This window comes from Perissodus microlepis, chromosome 6, assembly GCF_051167445.1.
Source record: "Perissodus microlepis isolate ML-2025 ecotype Zambia chromosome 6, ASM5116744v1, whole genome shotgun sequence".
NCBI classification, from domain to species: domain Eukaryota; kingdom Metazoa; phylum Chordata; class Actinopteri; order Cichliformes; family Cichlidae; genus Perissodus; species Perissodus microlepis.
The window spans coordinates 17,328,646-17,348,875 of NC_140466.1; the positions used below are offsets into that span (position 1 = coordinate 17,328,646).

The 20,230-nt window shown below is 37.2% G+C and overlaps 1 protein-coding gene and 1 long non-coding RNA gene across 3 annotated transcripts; both read right to left on the reverse strand.

Moving 5' to 3' along the window:
* Positions 1–969: 969 nt before the first annotated feature.
* slc34a2a (solute carrier family 34 member 2a) lies at positions 970–14,868 on the reverse strand. Of its 2 annotated transcripts, XM_084931154.1 has the most exons (12): positions 14,776–14,868; positions 14,573–14,683; positions 13,347–13,475; positions 12,950–13,093; positions 12,730–12,841; positions 7,806–7,998; positions 7,336–7,431; positions 7,127–7,247; positions 6,149–6,316; positions 5,945–6,061; positions 5,469–5,593; positions 970–3,962 (listed from the first exon to the last, which is right to left on the reverse strand). In XM_084931154.1, exons 1-12 carry the CDS (start codon positions 14,858–14,860, stop codon positions 3,399–3,401), a joined length of 1,965 nt encoding a protein of 654 aa, XP_084787280.1. In that variant the 5' UTR covers positions 14,861–14,868; the 3' UTR covers positions 970–3,398. The 2 variants fall into 2 exon arrangements, with proteins under 2 accessions (XP_084787280.1, XP_084787279.1); XM_084931153.1 differs by having other exon boundaries at positions 12,730–13,093.
* A 1,807-nt stretch (positions 14,869–16,675) lies between these two features.
* LOC146385452 (uncharacterized) lies at positions 16,676–17,957 on the reverse strand. The gene is made up of 3 exons (XR_014800510.1): positions 17,628–17,957; positions 17,454–17,523; positions 16,676–16,928 (listed from the first exon to the last, which is right to left on the reverse strand). It is a non-coding gene; the product is annotated as an uncharacterized LOC146385452 (long non-coding RNA).
* Positions 17,958–20,230: the final 2,273 nt, after the last annotated feature.

The window sequence follows — 20,230 nt, forward strand, 5'->3', positions numbered from 1 at the left end:
GTCATAATATTAGTATGTCTATCAAAATTAATCTGATCTGCTGTCACCCAATGAAATGGAGATCAAAGTCCACAGTGTGTGTGTGTGTGTGTGTGTGTGAGAAAGAGAGAGAGAGAGAGAGAGCGAGGGGGAGAGACATTTCCATGGCATTAATGTCAGCTGACCATGTGGAAACTGTCGTGATTCCCGTGTTGTGCTTTGACACAGTTCCACACCCTCTTTATTGATATATTGATGGTGCATCTCATGTTCCCTGCACATGGCTCACTGACACGTGACAGTGAAGGTTTCCCAGATACCGGGTGTGATGGTACAACTCAACTCTAATGTTTTTAAAAAGTACATTTAGGAGAAAAATTGCTGTTGACCTAAATTCTGTGCAAAACGTAGAATGTAAAGAAAATAATCAAGGAAATAGGTAAGAAATAACTAAACACATACAATCTTGTAGATGTAGATGATGTCTAAAAAAAACCAAAAAAAACCAAAACATCAATAATCAAAACTTCAAAGATCTAACAATACAGTGAACGTACAATGAGAGGACCATTGGACAGTCATTTAAAAAAGTATGAAAGAATAATTTAATAATACTAACAAAGTTTACGATATTTTTAGACTCTCTCTCTCTCTCTCTCGCTATATATATATATACACACACACATATATATATATATATGTGTGTGTGTGTGTGTGTGTGTGTGTGTGTGTGTAGATAGATAGTTGCATTTATAGCTAAAGCCTACATGAACCACGTGACGACCTTGTATTCTGTACCCCTGCTGATGCGACTCTTACCACTGCAGGGTTCTGTCTTTATCTCTCTTAACACTTTGAACACCCTCCTTATACTTTGGTTAGCTCAGAAACAAATAACACAGATAACAGGGCTATATAGAAATGATCAGCATATAAACGGGTCAGAAAACCATACCAATTGATGAATCTAGCATTATTTTATTCTTTTTGCTTTTTAACACAGTTTTTTTGGGGGGACAACTCACAATTAAACAAACAAAAACAAATTGTTAGATGTGCATTCATCTAATTCCGGACTATATATTCCTTGAATACAATTACCTCTTCAATTACAAAGTTATACTACACCTTAAAACGATGTTTTAAAGATCTGAATGTGTCTTTTATACACAGTGATTTTTTTTTTGTCTCTGTATAAAAATACAAAAATGGGAAAATGATGAAACTAGGTAAACATGACAGGTTGGTGTGCCAATGAAACTGCAAAAAAACAAACAAACAACAACAACAACAAAAAAACAAGCACTACATCTCAGACTCCACAGTTAGCATGTTAAATGTTATGTTAGTTCATGACAATACAGTTACTCAGATGTTAAAAGGATAAGACTGGTGATATTCTGCATTTTTATATCCACACACAAATTGATTTAAAAGACCAAAGTCAACATGATTGAGTCTAGCTTTGTCTGTGTAGCTAAAATTTGTCACATCATACACCACTTTATAGCGATGCTACCAGTTCTGAGGCTATACACATGAGCTAAATGTTCATCAGCAAACAATGAGCAGGCAGAAAATCATGATGGCATACTGACACAATGACACAACACAAAATTTAGTTGAAGCCTTTGGGTTTTTCAATTTTTTAATCATGAACCAGGGAACTATTAAAATTTAAATTCACCAACTCAGCAGGACTCATAAATAAAATAAGCATTTTTATAGCAAAATTTTAAACAGCAAAAATCAACATGTCTGGGTGAAAGTATTCCCTGTCTTGTTCCCTGATTTACAGCAGAAAAATAGTCAAATAAAAATTTCCCTTCATTTAAATAATGAAAGTAAAAACAATTAAAGTACCAAGCTGCTTTAAGAAATGATGATGTCCTTTATAAGGTTAATAGAATTGCATTGATGTTTGCTGCATTTATGTCTTCAGCAAAGCCAAACTGATTTGATGTTAAAATCATAAACTTGCTAAATTATGAAGTATTAGTACTCCGAGATCTAAGTCGTCATAGTTAATAACCCTAACCCCACTCTAATAGCATGCTGTGGAAAAAGTAAAGGAGGATCTTTCAGGAGAAGAAAATAAAAAAAGACCCAAAACAAATATTACATATTCTGTGAAAAAAACACACATACACACATTCTGATTGGCTAGCCTTAGTGTTAGGGTTAGGTTTGGGGCCGCGATATGATGACTCTGAGAAACTAAAGTGGTTGGTTTTGATCCTTTCATAGGATTTGCTGACATTAATATAATTATAGATTTCCACTCGCATTTCAAGGTCACTTCAGTTAACAATGTAACGTTTTAGTGCATTCGTCTATGCAGTCATTTCCTATGTTACACTACAATATGTCCATTAGTATGTTTCTTTGCATCACACACAGTCACACACATACAGTTGTGGTAGGAACTTTAAATACATCGTGGAGATTTTTGGATTTTTAATGATTTCTTGGAACTGTTTTTTCCATGGTGGAATGACAGCATACATCTTTAATGACAGTAAAAAATATCAATAGGGTGCACATGTTTGAATTTATTTTGGAATTTCTCTCATCCACAAAGCGTCAAAATGACATATTTGATTAAATGTCCCTTATCAAGTTGCAGTCCGACCAGATACTTTTGGCATCCATCAGTCTTGGCAGAGTTTGGTTTAAATTGGCTGGTCTCCTGGCAAAAACCTGGCTTTTAAGCATAATGCATAAATTTGTGTTCTTAGGTTTGAAAGCCTCACCTTTAACCATCCAAACACACCTCTTGTCATTGTGATCAAACAGCTCAATCTTTGTGTCACCTGACCATAAAATTTGGCATTTGGCTTGTCCACATGGGCAGCTGAAAATTGTAGATCAGTTGTTTAAGGTGTTGATTTTGGAGCAAGGACTTCTGTCTTGGTCAGCGCCGTCTCAGTCCATGGCAATGTAAAACATGCTTCAATTGTTCAGTTCCTACTGCTGGTTTTCCAGCAGTTTCCAGTTCATGGCAGGCTTGAGCCTTTGTGGTTTCTCAACATGTTCCTGAACAATTCCCTGTCATCTAAGGGGTGAGAGTTGGGGTCTTCTTCTAGAAGTTGGCAAAGTGGTGACAAATAACTTGTACTTACAGAGAATTGTTTGAATTGAAGAATTGAAAAAAGGTGTTTTAATAACATTGTACAACTATCAGCACAACCTAAATGAGTTTATGTATAATTTCGACCCTGTGTGGATTAGAGAAAATCCAAAATACATTCAAACTTGCACCCAGTTCTTGCTTTTTAAAGTCCTGTAAGTTGGCTTAATTCCCCCCTGGAAAAACAACAGTTAAAGAAATCATTAGAACTCCAACATCACAGTTACGTTCATGGCCATGACGAGTACATGTAAACTTCTGACCACAACTGCACTTAAAATCTCAAATCTCAAAGTGTGGTCATTTTCAGGATATTTAACTCTATTTTCATCCCATCTTCCGCTTCATTCTCTACAGTCATTGCAGGATTGTCATATACTGCTGTGTGTGTCGTCTTGTTATTTTCCAATTGTTCTGCTCTGTCTTCTTGGTCGTCTGATGCAGCTTGGCAGCATTTGCAGCAGCAACAGCATTTTGCGATTAAAACCCCAACTGCTTTGTCGCAGGGAGCCAGGGAGTGTGCCCATAGTGGGAGGAAGTCCCAGGATCGCAGGACTGCAGGCAGCCACCCAGGTTTCCGCTTTTGTAGTATGTTGATCACAATGATTATGATCAACATGATGAGTAGAGGAACACCCACGCCCACCAGTACCTTCCAGCCAGCCAGCGACAGGCCGAAAATGAGAAGCGGTAAAACGAAGAAGCAGCAGATGATGTAGACTACAGCAAACCAGCGGTACTTGCCCGTGATGTTGCCCAGACCTTTAGCCAACCGGATAGGGACGCGGGTAAATGGAATGGGATACCACAGAATGATGCCAGAGATGTTGAACAGGAAGTGCACGAGGGCAATCTGAATTGTTAACAAACAACAAGCATCAGTGTAAGTGCAAAGAGGTAGCTTGCTACAAATTCAGAGTAAAAAATGTAATCTTTTACAGGTTGATAATTTCCTGATAAGTTTCTTTTTTATTGAAAATAAATGATTTGGCACAAGATGTCAGAGCCACAAAGATACTGGTCATTTTATTAGGTACACCTTGCTTGGACTTCAATTCTTCCTGACATGGATTCAACAAGATTCAGAGATTTTGGTCTATATTGACGAGAGCATCGTACAACCCCTGCAGATAGGTCAGCTGCACATCCATGATATGAATTTCTCATTCTGCCACATCCCAAAGGTGCTCTATTTGATTGATATCGGGTAACTGCGGAGGCTGGGATGAGTACAGTGAACTCATTGTCACGTTCAAGAAACCAGTTTGACATAGTTTGAGCTTCATGACATGGTGTGTTATCCTGCTGGATGCAGCCAGCAGAAGATGCTCAGTTGGTACTAGGGGGTCAAAATGTGCCAAATATCTCCCACCCCATTTCACCACTACGACCAGCCTGAATCTTTGATGCAAAGCACAATGGAGCCATGTATGTTGTTTACAGCAAATTCTGTCCCAACCATCTGAATGTCGCAGAACCTGCGTGAACTGTAATCTCAGTTTCCTGTTCTTAGCGGACAGGAGGGGCATCTGGTGTGGTCCTCTGCTGCTGTAGCCCATCTGCTTCAAGGTTCGATGTGGTGTGCATTGAGAGTCGTTAATTAGTGGTTATTTAAATTGCACCTATCAGCTTGAAGCAGTATGGCTATTCTCCTCCGACCTATTTTTTTATGTAGTTGTTGGGAAAATCCCAGTAGTTTCTCAAATATTCAGACCAGCTCATCTGGCACCAACAAGTTGAGGTTACTGAAATCACCCATAATTGAAATGAGCTCATTTTGTTAATCAATTATAAGATTTCTCAGTTTTAACATTTGTTATCTTATCTATGCTTGGAGTTGTGAATAAAATACTGGCTCATGTGATTTGAAAGTCTTTTAGTTTTCATTTTGTTCAAATTTAAAGAACGGCCCACCTTTTCTGGATAGTATTAACAAGCAGTTGATAAGGTGTACCTAATGAAGTGTCCAGTAAGTTTATATTTCCAACAGCTGTTTCCACAACGATTTGTCCCAAATTTTCATGGAGGCACCCAATTTCTCCCTCAAACCACAAATTTAAAGTTAAGCTAAATGTCACAGTTGAATAAAAATTAAATTAGTCGGATAAAATATTATTATTAGGGTAAAATTAGTCATTTGGATTTTTGCAGACCTTAATATGTAGGTAACCATAGGAAATATGTTAAATAGCAAATATGACATAATTTCTCATGAGAAGATCTACCTGCAATGATATTTAAATTATTATAAATTAAGAAAATGATTTATTTTTTTAAAAAAAGTAGTGGTTCTAAATACAATTACTGACACATTTAATGTTAACCAGGACAGGAGAGTGTTTTTGTGGGAATGACTGACCTGTAGAGCGTCAGCCAGAGTTTCTCCGGGACTAGCCATGGCTGCCAGAATGGCTGTGGTGGTTGTGCCGATATTTGAACCAAGACACAGTGGGTACGCTCTCTCTATACTGATGACACCAATGCCTATTGAATTAAAAACGACATGGTTGGAATACATATTTTCACATCCTTACACCATGTGTCTGACGACCATCACTATCTGCTTCACCATGATATTACAGTCATTAGATTTAGGTCCTGGTCATTATGGATAAACAAAAATATCAAGAAAAGAACAATAATTTCACTCCTTTCAGACAGATTTTGTCCTTTACTGCCTAAAAAGTCACATAAAAAAGACAAACAAGATATAGAAATCTTTAGAAAAAAACATTCGGAAGGAAACAAATATTCGCAATCGTGCATCAATGCTGTTTTTAATAATAAATACATGGAGGTGATAGAAGTAATGGATGAATGCATAATTAACCTCACCAACTAGTGGCGTAATGGCAGAAGTGAACACTGAGCTGCTCTGCACGATGAAGGTCATTCCAGCACCGACTAAAATGGCGATGTAGCCCGTGACCCAACCGAAGGGAAATGGGAAATCTGTGCAGAAATACAAGAACATTCATGTATTATTCTACATATCGCATCCAGTTTTTTACAGAATTTATAGAGTGCAGTGATGCTCACTGGTGTTGAGGACTTTCTTGATGACAACAGCCACCTGTCCCTTCAGCATAGAGTTGAGCAGCTTGACTATGAGGATCAGGCAGGAGCAGAGCACGAGCAGAGAGAGAGCCAGCAGAATCAGACCCACCGCCATATCGGACAGATTCACATCCACAAAGAGGTGTGTACCTGGCAACACACAGAAACACGCACATAATTACAAGAAAGAAATACACAATATGGACAAAACTACTGGCCTACATGTCTTAACATGTCTTTGAATTCAAGTGTTTCATTCAGCCTCATTGCCACAGGAGTGTAAAAATGTTTATAAGTCTACCATTATAAACATTTGTAAAAGAATGGGCCCACTGAATTTGAGTAAGGTACTCCAATGCAATGCAACAAGTCAGTTTGTAACATTTTTTTTTCCCAAGATCAAGTCGAAGTAGTTTTGTTGCAAAGTGGAAGCATTCGGGAAACATGGCAACTCAGCCTTAAAGAGGCAGACCTGATAAACTGAGTGCTGAGGAGCGTGGTGCATAAAAGTCACCGGTGCTCTACTGATGCAATAACTGAACAGCTCATTACCTCTGGCATTAACATCAGCACAAAAACTGTGTGCTGGAAGCTTCATGGCATGAGTCTCCAAGCTGAAGCAGCTCCTGTAGGTATAATGTGTAGGTGTCCCACTACTTTTGTTCATATAATGTTTGATACTTCTGTAGTAATTTTTGTATGCAACTTTTGTATGCAATTTACTGATAGACTCACAGTGCTATTAGTAAATTGCACTATTATTATGATGACATCTGATGTATATCTAATGTATATATATGTATATGAGATGCTTAATCTGGGCAGACTACTGTCCCACAAGGACAATGAAAAGTACACAGTTAAATCCAAATGTCTCTACAAGGAGACTGTCTATTATATTGTGATGGAAACATTATTCCTTTATTTACATAATTAAATTAAAGTAAATAGTGGTCTTACATTTCTTTATATTGTATGTCTGAGAAACGTTCTTTAGCGTGAAGGTATAGTTGCCATCAACCCAGCACAGAGACGGAGAGGTACAGTTCTCTGGACCAGGAACTGTGACATTCATTAAGGTCTGAAACAGGGTGGAAAACATATATTCAGCATTTAATTCTTAGTTCTTTGGAGTATATTTGGATATATTTGACATGCTTTGGTCTTACTGTGTTGGTGAAGGTTTGGCACCATCTTTTTATGAGGCTCTTGTTTTTAGCTTCTGGATCGTCGATGGCAATCCCACTAATCACAGATGCATCCAGCTGAGTCAGAAGGAAAAAGGGAGGAGGAAATAAACTGTAAACTATAAACCATGAGAGATAACAGTCTTATATATGAGCATCTTATCTGTCTGATAATGTTAAGAGTATGAAAAAAAGCAATAGACTACAGACATTCATGTCAGCATTCATCTTTCAGGAAATGAATCGTGCTGCTTAATACTTTGTGTTCTCAATGTCATTTTAGATAGAGGTGAAATTCTGCTGTTATATATAGATGTTATGCATGGCCACTCATACTGTATCATCCAGGCCTGTCAAGCATGTTTTTTCACCAGATTGATGACCAAAAACTGAATAAGGCGGCTGCATGTTTGTTTGTTATTTGGAAAATTAAGATAATAATGACATCTTACCTCTATGATTGATTTAGTGAGGGGGTCAGTGATCACATTTAACAGATCTGGGGCCTCTCCACTCTGGATTTCGAATGAATCAGTGATGAGCTTGGTGACCACAAACAAGTAACCACTGGCTACCTCCAGAGGCAGCAGCACCAACACTGAGAGCCAGTTAAAGAAGTCGTGCACCGTGGCCCCTGCGAAAGCTCTAAGTGCATAATGAAACACAAAAGAAAGACAACAATGACCTTTGATCTTTCTAATGAAAGCGTGATATCACTGCTTTCCAGGTAAAGAATTCTAGGAAATGTGTACCATTTATCTTTTCTCTGAACCTGAGAGTCATAAAATAAAAATTAATTAATTATTTTGTTTGTTGATTTATTTATTTTTTATTAAATATTACATGGTTAATTTTGTATTTATTTTATTTCCCGGAGGCCTAAGAATCTCAGGTTGAAAAGAAGGCTGTTTGTCAGTTACATAGTAGCAGGTTATTGGAGTTCAAAGGGCTTCAGAGGTAAGATAATAATACAGATAATAAGACAGTAATAAAACAGACCGATTAATATTCATTTACAGCTAAGTAAACAAGTAAAGAAAATAACAAAACATCATAAAATGAAATAAAATTCACAGGATTAGTTATCTAAAATTGAATGCATATAACAGTATCCATAAAAATACAATAAAGTAATTCTGACGGAAATATGTATAACTTCACAGTAAGTTCATCACACTTTTAATTTATCTATGTTCATCTTTTCAGGACAGATCATCACATGTACTGCTGCTGCAGTAAGGAAAGCTACAGTTGGGGTCAGATGCTTACAGGTATCCTCTCTTTCTGCTCCTGCCTACTCCTCGTTTGAATCCATGCTGATTCAAATTAATGGACCAACCCCCACAGTATTAGTTGCTGTTTACCGTCCACCTAAAATCAACTCTGACTTTTTAACTGATTTTTCTAACTTTCTCGCTGAAACCCTACTCTTATCTCCAAATATACTACTGCTGGGCGATTTTAACATCCACATGGACAACACATCAAATTCAGCCACAAGAGATTTTATATCTTCACAGCAAAATCTCCAGTATTAAATTAACACTAGAGAGTGTCTATATGGGTCCACACCTTTGAGTGTTAAATACAACACTGTTGAGTGTTAAATTAACACTTTTGACAGTGTTATATGTTTAAAAGTAACCTAGTCAGTTTTGAAGATTAACAATGGCTAACACTGAGCAGTGCTGATTTTCTAACACTGGAATATTTCTAACATTTTGAGTTATTTTCCAGTGTTAGAAAATCAGCACTGCTCAGTGTTAGCCATTGTTAATCTTCAAAACTGACTAGGTTACTTTTAAACATATAACACTGTCAAAAGTGTTAATTTAACACTCAACAGTGTTGTATTTAACACTCAGAGGTGTGGACCCATATAGACACTCTCTAGTGTTAATTTAACACTGGAGATTTTGCTGTGTTGTCTGGACAATTTTGGCTTACGCCAATATATGGACGTTCCCACACACTCCAAAGGACACATTTTGGATCTTGTTTGCTGTATGGGTGTCACCCCTAAGAATTGTGCTGTATTGTACATGCCTTTTTCAGACCATAAATTAGTTTTATTCAATGCTAGTCTCCCACTATACAAAAATAAACAAAACCGCTCAATTACTTTTAGAAATATTAGGAGCATTGATCTATCAGCTCTTTCCCATGGCATTAATAACTTACCTACCACTGATGCCTCAGCTTCCATAGATGACTTGGTATCTCACTATAACAATGAACTTATCAACCTCTTAGATACCTTGGCTCCCCAAAAAACTCGAACTGTTTCTTTCTGATACTCATCTGAACTTCGCCAACTTAAAGCTACTGGACGCCGCCTGGAACGTCTATCCAGGAAAACAGGACTTACTATTCACAAGGACATGTATCTCAGTCATATACAACACTATAAAGAAGCTATTCATCATGCTAAATCTGCTTACTACACCTCTGTTATTGAATCCGCTGAAGGAAACACTCACACTTTGTTTTCTACATTGCATAATAAGATAAGATAAGATAACCTTTATTAGTCCCACACGTGGGAAATTTGTTGTTAATATTGTTAAACCCCCAGATACCTTTGCCATACATACACACTCTGCCGCAGTTTGAAACAAATTTATGGACTTTTTTTACACCAAGATTGAGAATATTCATCAGCAATTGCCCTCGTCCTGTGAAATGGTCAATTGTTCTATCTGCATTTTTTGTCCTTCTCAGCTGTCATCCTCTCTATCCAATTTTGAACTTCTCACAATAACTCAGCTATCTTCCATAATTACTAACTTAAAGTCATCATCATGTAAACTTGATCCACCGCCAACAAATCTTGGTAAACTCTCATTCCCGTCTCTTGCCCCACTGATTGCTAATATCGCACACTCCTCTCTTATATCTGGTTCTGTTCCTTCTTCTCTTAAAACTGCAATAATAACTCCAATACTGAAAAAGAATGGTTCAGATCCCTCCAATCTAAAAAATTTCAGGCCAATTTCAAATCTCCCTTTCCTAGCAAAAATTCTTGAAAAGATAGTGGCTGCACAGATTCATCATCATCTCATTGGAAATAACTTGTACGAACAGTTTCAGTCCGGCTTCTGTTCATGTCACAGTACAGAAACAGCCCTAGTAAAAATCACCAATGATCTTTTGCTTGCAGCTGATTCTGGACTTATATCCATCCTCATTCTCCTTGACCTTACAGCAGCTTTTGTCCCACCGCATCCTCCTTCACAGATTAGCATCTATTGGCATCAATGGTACAGTACTCACCTGGTTTACTTCTTATCTCTCTGGCCGCTCACAGTTTGTTCAATTACAGTTCAGTATCTACTCCAGTTAATTCCGGTGTACCCCAAGGCTCTGTCCTGGGTCCTTTACTTTTTTATCATCTATCTCCTACCCCTAGGTAATATTTTTAGGAAGCATAACATCCAGTTTCACTGCTACGCAGATGACACCCAGCTCTACCTATCCTCCAAACCCACAGCTACTCTCCCACCCACATCCATTTCTGACGGTTTAAGTGAAATCAAGGTCTGGTTTACTCACAACTTTCTTAAACTTAATGGCAATAAAACAGAATTCATTTTAATAGGCACCAGATCAAAACAGTTCCAACCAGTCTTTCGTTATCCATTGATAACTCTGTTGTCACACCCTCCCCTCAGGTTAAGAGTCTTGGTGTCATTCTCGATAGCACTCTGTCCTTCACAGCACATATAAATAATGTCACTCGGTCTTCCTACTTTCATCTCCGTAATATTAACCGTCTTCGTCCCTCACTCACACCACACAGTACTGCCATACTTGTCAATGCTCTTGTCACATCTCGTCTGGATTACTGTAATTCTCTTCTCTATGGTTTACCTCATAAATCCCTCCATAAACTGCAGTTGGTTCAAAACACAGCTGCTCGTATTATTTCCAGAACTAGATCCACTGAACATATAACACCTGTTCTTAAACAGCTCCATTGGCTCCCAATTCACCTCCGTGTCAATTTCGAGATCCTGCTTCGCACTTTCAAAGCGCTTCATAACCTTGCTCCTCCATATCTATCCGATCTTCTCCATACATACTCACCCCTTCGTACACTCCGCTCTTCTTCAGCTTCCCTTCTGTCAGTTCCACCTGCTCGCCTGACTACCATTAGACTCAGAGCCTTTAGTTGTTCTGCCCCGAGACTTTGGAATGCACTTCCACTTGCTCTCCGGACCACACACTGTCTCACCACTTTTAAATCACTACTCAAAACCCATCTGTTTAGAATTGCATACACCTGATCTGTCTTAGGCCATTTTTACCTTGCTCAGTTTTTATATTTGCTTTTATACTTTTATGACTGTTTATGTCTAAATTTTATCTACCATGTTTGCTATATATACATTTTTCTTATCTTTTTTATTGTATTGTTTATGTGTTACTGTAAGGTGACCTTGAGGGTCTGAAAGGCGCCTATAAATAAAAAGTATTATTATTATTATTATTACTATTACATGTATTTATCATTGGCATGAATGCCATGGTAATTTTTGGCTTTAATGACTTCATTGAACTGTTCTTCTTTCAGGGTGGAATGATTGTACAGAATACATTTTACTGACTTTAAATGATAAAAAAAAAAAAAAAAAGCAAGAATTTTTTGATCATGAGTGACTACGGCTGATAATTTCTCTTTGCCAGCATAGAAGAAGAACTGTAGAGTTCTGGAGGAAGTCCCAAACTGTTACCCTGGGATGAGAAGAAATTGCTTAGGATATTCTGGAACAAGCCTGCCATGAACTAGAAACTTCTGAAATACCACGTAACGGTCAGTGAAGTGAGTATTATATCGCCATGGACTGAGACCTTCAACACCACCCCCATATGGTGAAGCAAAGGAGAAGCTAAAGGTCCTACACATTCTCTAACTTCATCTCAAAGCAACAGCTAGATGGTTGAAACTTGGAAACAGTTGGACGTTCACACATCAAAACTGGTTTTGGAGTGGATAAAGTATATATTTGGGCCTGCGTGTATAGTTTTGACCATGTGTAGATTACAGAAAATTCAAATTTATGCACCCAATCCTTTTTTTAAGTCAGTAAAGATGTATTCTGTACAATAAGTTCACTCTGGAAAAAGAGCAGTTAAAAGAAAACATGGAAATCCCCGAATAACCATACATCCATGCCCATGATGAGTGCATGTAAACGTCTGAACAGAGCTATAATTCATCAGGGTGTTCTTGGGAGAATACCCACAAGATTTGCAAGGTATATATTTCTGTATATTACTACAATATAATGAAGAACACACACATATTTTCTCCTGGGTTACTTTTTTCTGTTTAGCAGAAGGAAAGGAAGCTTCCATGAAGCACAAATTCATTACCTCCGAAAAGTGTTGCATTCACCAGCCTGCGTCATGGCGACTAGAGTGTTTGTGACCGAGGTGCCGATGTTGGTGCCCATGATGATAGGAACGGCCACCTGAACTGTTAACACTGTGGAGGCACACAGACCTCCTTCAATATCATCCTCACTCATGATGAGTTTTCTGTGCATGGATGTGTCTCTGTATGTGCTGGTAGAGGGGAGAAGTTCATACTCACAACCAGAGGAGACCATGCTGACAACTATGGAGGAGGAAGTGGATGAGCTCTGGACCAGCAGGGTGACCAGAACACCAATGACTAAACCAGCCAGAGGGTTGGACAAAATTTCATTGTCCTGAAAGATGTCACCTGCCGTTTTACCTGGACCAGGTGAACAGTAGAGAGTGAACATTTTCACATTCATACCATATTTTATTTCTGAATATAAAAATATTATGCTTGGGATTGGTGATCGGGTACATTTTAAACAGTAGTAGAACTGAGTACTGCTAAAGGTGACTTGCACAGTGTTTTAAAAACAAGACGTCTGCTGTGGTAAAAGGACTATAACTTGCAAGTTTATTGCTCAACATTACATTAACTCACAGCTTCTGATAAGTTTAAGAGTGAGTACCTCCCACAAGCTGGAAAGCTGAGCTCAGGATGTCAAGAGAACAGACGAACATATAGAGGAAACCTAAAAGCAGAATCAGCTTCCCCACTGATATCAGCACTCTGAGGACCTTCCCTTTGGTATCCAGAGCTGAAACAAAGAGAAAGAGACAAAGCAAAATATACAAGATCAACATGTCTGAAATAACTGACTGAAAAAAAGCACTGTTACACAAAAATACACCTTACCCCCCCTTCTTCTTTATTGTAAGCTCTATAGTCCAGTGGCGCTGGATTCAAAGAGGAGGGTAACAACTAAGTAAATATAGTAATTTATGTATATTTTTTAGTGCTGTCAGCGTTAATCTGGTGGGGCTGCACGGCGTTAATGCGTTAACGACCTAACCACGCTAACACGTTGACGGCGTGCAGCCCCATGCAGTAACTCGCTAACGGAGATTTGCCACGTTAATGCGGTTATGGCGTTAACGTCATTTTAACAAGACTAACGCTGACAGCACCAATAATTTTATATACTAGTAGTATTACATTCTATAATTTTAGAGTTCATCTTAACCTCTATTGCAGTCAAAGCAAATTTACCTAATTTATCTTATCTGAACAGGACGTTTGTTCACTGCTATCACTAACACTACCATTTATTACTGGTACACTGTTCAAGTAATCAGATCAATGTTTGAACTTCTTAAAATGAGGTAATGATGATCCAGAAGCAAACTAGAGTTTGTATTAATGTTTTAAAACAGGAAAAGCCTTTTATGTCTTATTCTTTTAGTTTTACACAGATCAACACTTAAAGCTGTTTTTAACTAAATATTTACAAAATCATCAAACTTACAGACAAACTCGAAATATGAAACAAGTGTTTGCAAAAGCATTTACACCTTTAATAGGACACACTGAATTATGTTAATATGGTGTACATGAGGGAAAACTCCTAAACACATAAACTTATTGGGGTTTTTTTTTCACTTTGTTTAAAAATCAAATATAAAAGCTTATCAGTGAATATTTTAATTATCACCGTAACAAACAGTATCTCTTTAGCTGCAGGACTTTGTGTTTTACTGCAGCTCTTTATGGTGTAATGTACAGGTAATGTTCTTAATCACTAGGCTTGATTTGTAAATGCAATAGTTATTAACAATGTGCACATCTTATCAGGACTGTCTTATCACAGTCCTTGATGAGACATTGCTTGTACTATTAGAAACAACGAGTCTACACCTGACCACGGGACACCCGCGTCCTTCAGTTCTGGCAGGTCCCATGGATCTGTCTCCTCCGGCTCATCCACGATCAGAGCCGCAGTGGAATGTGCAGGGCTCGCTTTGATTTCTATAAACATGAGAAAAAATACCATTTTTGTCCTGCTGCACACACACACGTGTAATTCTGATTAAATCAATCAGTAGCTTTTCCTTACACACCTTTACTTTTATATCCATTTTTCTCATCGTTGTCTTCCTTACATTTGTTTTTTGTAGCCATTTGCTGAAAAAAAATCAGGTTCATTTTTACTCATTTAGTTTTAGTCATTCTCAAACTATTCTTAAGCATAAATAATACTTACATTATATCAACGTTATTGTAATATTTAGATAACACAAAGAAAAAACACCATATTATACATAAACTGTAAAGTAGCTTGCTGTTATCCCTAAATGCAGCAAGCTTTTAAAAATAATGATGCATTGCTACACTGTTAAAAAAAATTAGGAAAATGTTAATGTGATTAAACAATGAAATTATCTATAAATAGGGGAAAAAAACAAATCCTAAAAAAACAGTAATATTCCGGCAGCTGGGGCGCCAAAATACTACCGTAAAATAACAGAAAATAACTTTCTCATGAAAATACAGTTATTTTCAGTAATGAAAATAGAGTTTGTTGCGCTAATTTTACATGGGATTCTGCCTTTTCCAAGTGCGTTTAGACATTAAATTAGGAACATTTTAACGTGATCAAACAATGAAATTACCTATAAACAAGGTCAATGAATGTGGCAATATGAATCGTAATATGTAAATGTACAGAAATATACAGTTAACGGTTTAAATAATAATGGATTGCATGCCCTGGGACAGACTGACAGAGGCGAGGCTGCCATATCGCACCATCGGCCCCTCTGGCCGTCACCAGTAGGTGAAGAGTCTTGACCACAGACACAATACGGAGAGTGTCCGAGCCGGGGCTCGAACCGGCAACCTTCTGATCACAAGGCGAACTGCCAACTCTTGAGCCACAATCACCCTAAATAGCAATGATAATAATACTAACACAAGCTTATAGGAATCATGTTATATACTTTTCCATAGCATTACATTTGAATTCAACAGTTCGATCTTTCAAATAATGGACAGATATTTGTGAAATCATGATACATTTGTGAATGTATTTTAACAATCTAAATATGCATATGTACAGACAGATACACTTAATAATCATGAAAATTATGTTTTATTACATTACAGTGATTTAACGTTAATTTACATTTGAAATGTGAAGTCACAGTCTATTTACGTAACTTTAATGATATTCCAGAAGAACAGAACAAAACTGTAAAATGCACAGTAAAATACTTTTATATTAGGACTTTTTCTTACAGTGCTGCCATACCCGCGACCTTGTGGTTGTTAGTTCACATTCATTGGCCGATGCTTAGCGTCATGTTATTATGTGTCCCAACATCCAATGGCATGTCACATTGTTTTCATGGCCACACCCTCACCCCAGGTGCAGAGGCCTATTTCTGTCTAGGAATGTTGTGAATACTTTGAGATTTATATTAATTGCAATTCCTACCTCTAGATTTATTTTTTAAAATATATAATTAGCACAGCGTGGTCGTGCAATGTTTTATATATTTTTTTTAGTTTTTATTCCTATTAATTATATTTTCACTTGTTACCTCTGAATTATTGAATCAGACCTAGATGACATGAAATTTTCAGCAAAATTATAATTCAAATACTCCTTTAATTATTGATTATTCTCATTAATTTTCAATCATTTTATATATTTTTCCATAGTATTACATTTGAATTTAACAGATCATTCTCTCACATAACAGACAAATATTTGTGAAATTATGATACATTTCTGAATGTATTTTTACAATCTGAATATGCATATGTACAAAAAAATATATTTAAAAAACAAGTAAATTGTGTTTTACTATATTTACAGTGATGTTATGTTATTTTACCTTTAACATGTAAAATCACAGTCTACTTATGTAAATTTAATGATATTCTAGAAAGACAGTACAAAACTGTAAAATATACAATAAGATACTTTGACATTACTATTTTTTGGAACAGTGTATGTAAAATTTCCTCTATTTTTGCAGCAATTTGTTAGAGTGATGATTGCCGTTAACTAACAATGCAGCAAACTAAGCATAGATACAGAAAACCTCATTCAGCTGTATCGACTCCTCGCTTATTAAAACAAACTAATTTTCTCTAGCAGGTATTGGCTTCAGGAATAAAACACACACACACACACACACACACTTATCTTGTCTCATGCCAGGGTATTGATCTTTGTGTCACATGTAATCCAGTAAAATTCCAGTCGCTGGACAGTATGACAAAAAGAAAACACTGTGGGTTGGGGTATGTTCCGTCATTTTGCTATTGTTTATACTTAATAAACAATATAATTTGTAAAGTTTCTAAGTGTACACTATTTGTCTAAGCTGTGCCCTGTTTTCTATCATTACTCGTTCATAAGATGCTGGGCTTCAGTGGACCACATCCAATCATTTTCAGACTTAATTTCAGTGTTTTCTGTTCTGAATTCCAGCTCAGTAACAATAAACGTGTTTTTTTTTTCACATGAATTAAGAGCCACATGCATACTGTATGAGCAGTATGTATGTTAAAACATATTTTAAGAATTTATAAATAAATATAATTTAAAAATCTACACACATCCTCGTGTTACCATACAAATGCTACAGTTCATGAACTCTTGACCCATACTGATTCTCCCAATCCATCATATAATTTTATTAATTTAAATACTCCAGTTTTGCATTCAGTTTTCAGTTAACAGCAGCAAAAATAATTAGAAGATTGACTGAGACAAGTCTGTCCTCACCTGTGGCGGATGTAGTGTGTCCATCCTTCCCGTGCACTTTTTACTTTGGCCTCCGGTTTTAAAATGCTGCCTTTGTGCAGATAAAAAAATGTGATGTGCAGTGTTCACATCACCGGGAACACTTCCATCACGATGATAAGAAGAACACACCTTCCAAACTTTGATTATTCTTACCTGACTCGGCTTTAATCTTTCTGCCAGTGGTGTTGCAATCCAACTCACATTGTACCTGATAAGTCTCAGGCTGGTGGCGTCAGCTTTCAACTGCACCTCCACACCTGCTGCTAAACTTACCCTACCAATGTACTTTGTACATTTTGCACGCAAAACTCATAATCAGTTCTGCTTGCGTGTATCGTTTGAAAGTATGATCGTCCATTTAATACATGAACTCTTAAAGCAAAAACTCTGTGCTTAATTTAGCTGTTAAAAAAATAATTCTTCGTTGCATGTCTCATGCACAGCTCTCAGAGTGAAGATATCTCCAGCTGGTGGACCCTGAGATTAACATGGGAAAGAGGTGACAGACACAATGGATGCCCTGACAAAGATTTATTTATACCACACAGGGCAGTGGGGTGTGATCATTGACTGTATTGGGGGTGGGGTGGGTCTATAATGTCATACAAGTCCAACTTGAGTGTATTTTTGGAGCATTTTTGGATAGAAATTATTGATTTTCCTAATCCAGCTACCCATTGGTCAATATTGCCAGTGAACTAAGTTTAGCTCCATAAAACTCTTCATAACAAAAAAAAAAACGTCAATCTGCGCCAGAGTGATGCACTGAATCTCCATGGCAGCTGCGCCAGCATGGGAACCCAGGATCCACTACTCTAGTGCACAACAAGCCCCTGTTGGACATTTCCATGTGTGCTTCCGATCTGACCAAATGCTCTGTTGCTAATTTATTAGGTTCAGCTTGTCAATGTGGATGCACATGAAATAAATATGAACTCATAATTTTCCATTTTAAAGAAGTGCTAATTTGATTTTTTTGAAGCACTTTCAACAAATACTGAACACCTTAACTTTCATAAAGGAATTCTGTGTAAGAGGACTGCTTTAGTAGACATAATTGATTTTAGATAGATTAACCAAGCAAATGTGTAACTGTATTTTTTTTTTTTTTTTTGGGGGGGGGGGGGGGGGGTGAAATGGGGGTAGTTAATATTAATCCAAAAAACAAACCAAAGTGCCACAGTTAACTCAGCAGGTAATTTGTACCTATACCACAGCTTAGAGCTACTTGAGTGGCCCAGTTATGTAACAGCGTGGTTAGCTCAAGTAACTCTGCAGTGACCTAATGAAACCATTGCCAGTATTGATTGTCCCAGAAGCCAGGCTGTGCCCCTCTGCAACCCAGTGCACTGAGGTGCCCGTCTGGTTGTCCCAAAAGCCCACAAATTACAACTCCCCAGCTACAGTTCTAATTGGCTGATTATGCCTTAGCATTCCAGTTTGGCCTTACCCCTAAACAGGAGCACCTCCATCGCACACCAACACAGTTAAGGCACATATACCCTTTAGCCTTGCATCTCCTGCCATGCAGTAAAACCAAATGGAAGATAACTAAGGTGACAAAGGATACAACTGACCTCGTCTTTTAGTTTTCTTTTACTTTTATTGATTGTGGTCTCTCTTCTGTTGTACTTATTTTGAACATGCTTAGGATAAAAAGATTCACAGGCTTGATCCTCTCCTTAATAGCAGCATTAAAAGACCTTTGATGAATATATGTGCCTCTACATGTCATGTCCTTCTGAAAACCAAGGAAACAATTATGTTTTAGTTGAACTTCTTTTGTGATGTCCAGCCTATTTGGAGCTGAAAGAGGCCACCCAAACACATGAGATATCATTGGAAAAGCCAGGATGTTCTCTTATTATGGTAGCTCAAATATGTCCAAAGACATAGAACAAAAACAATTGTCCATTAAAGAGGACATAAATTAATAGGCTGGTTCTCAGGAGGATGTGAGGCAAAGTCTTTTTCAGTTTACAAGTGCAACAGCATCATCTAGGCACTATACCATGATATTACAGCACTGCACAATTTGGCTCTTATCACCCATTTGTGGCCTCGTATATTATTTTTAATGAAAATCAAGTTGCCATTAATGGTTCCTAAACTGATACATAACTAACGAAGTACAGAAAAATTAGTTGTGCAACTCTGGAAAGTATTTTGCTGTCTGTAAAGTCTAAATAATCAGCAGAACATGGACAAAATTATAGTAAAATGTAATGTGTTATTCAATTGAAATATTACGTAGCATGCATAATGTATATTATATAAGTTGCAGTATTGTAAAATGTAATATGATGAGACATATATGATTATGTGACAAACTGTGCAAACATCTTGAGTCACCCCTCATTTTGCTTTCTAGCAGCCAGACTTTCTTGTCATGTTTTTAAAATGTTCTTGAGAAATGCTTCTTCGGTTTTATGAAGGTCTTTTAAAAGACAATGGCTGCTTTTTTGTTTATATTAAATCAAAGTACTTGCACCTGGCTATTTTCACAGGAGTGCTTTTTGTTTCTTAAGTCACTTAATACTGACCTATGAATGATTTGTTCATGAAAAGGCTGTGCAATTTAAGAGATGAAACAGTACACATAACAGACAACTTAGCAAAGAACCCTTTTTAAATTGTATCTTCAGCTACTTTATTACTAGTAGTCTGATTACTACTTTATTACTAGTAATCAGACTACTAGTAATAAAGTAGAGTCATAGAGTCTTTAACCGTCTTTAACCGACTCTATGACAAAT

What these genes read in the sequence shown, in the direction of transcription:
- slc34a2a (XM_084931153.1), bottom strand. Translation starts at nt 14,860, where the DNA reads ATGAACCTGATTTTTTTTCAGCAAATGGCTACAAAAAACAAATGTAAG. An exon ending in AAATGGATATAAAAGTAAAG is followed by an intron (nt 14,684 to 14,775) that starts GTGTGTAAGGAA and finishes TCATGTTTATAG; the next exon opens with AAATCAAAGCGAGCCCTGCA. An exon ending in CAAGAAAGTCCTCAACACCA is followed by an intron (nt 6,062 to 6,148) that starts GTGAGCATCACT and finishes ATTTCTGCACAG; the next exon opens with ATTTCCCATTTCCCTTCGGT.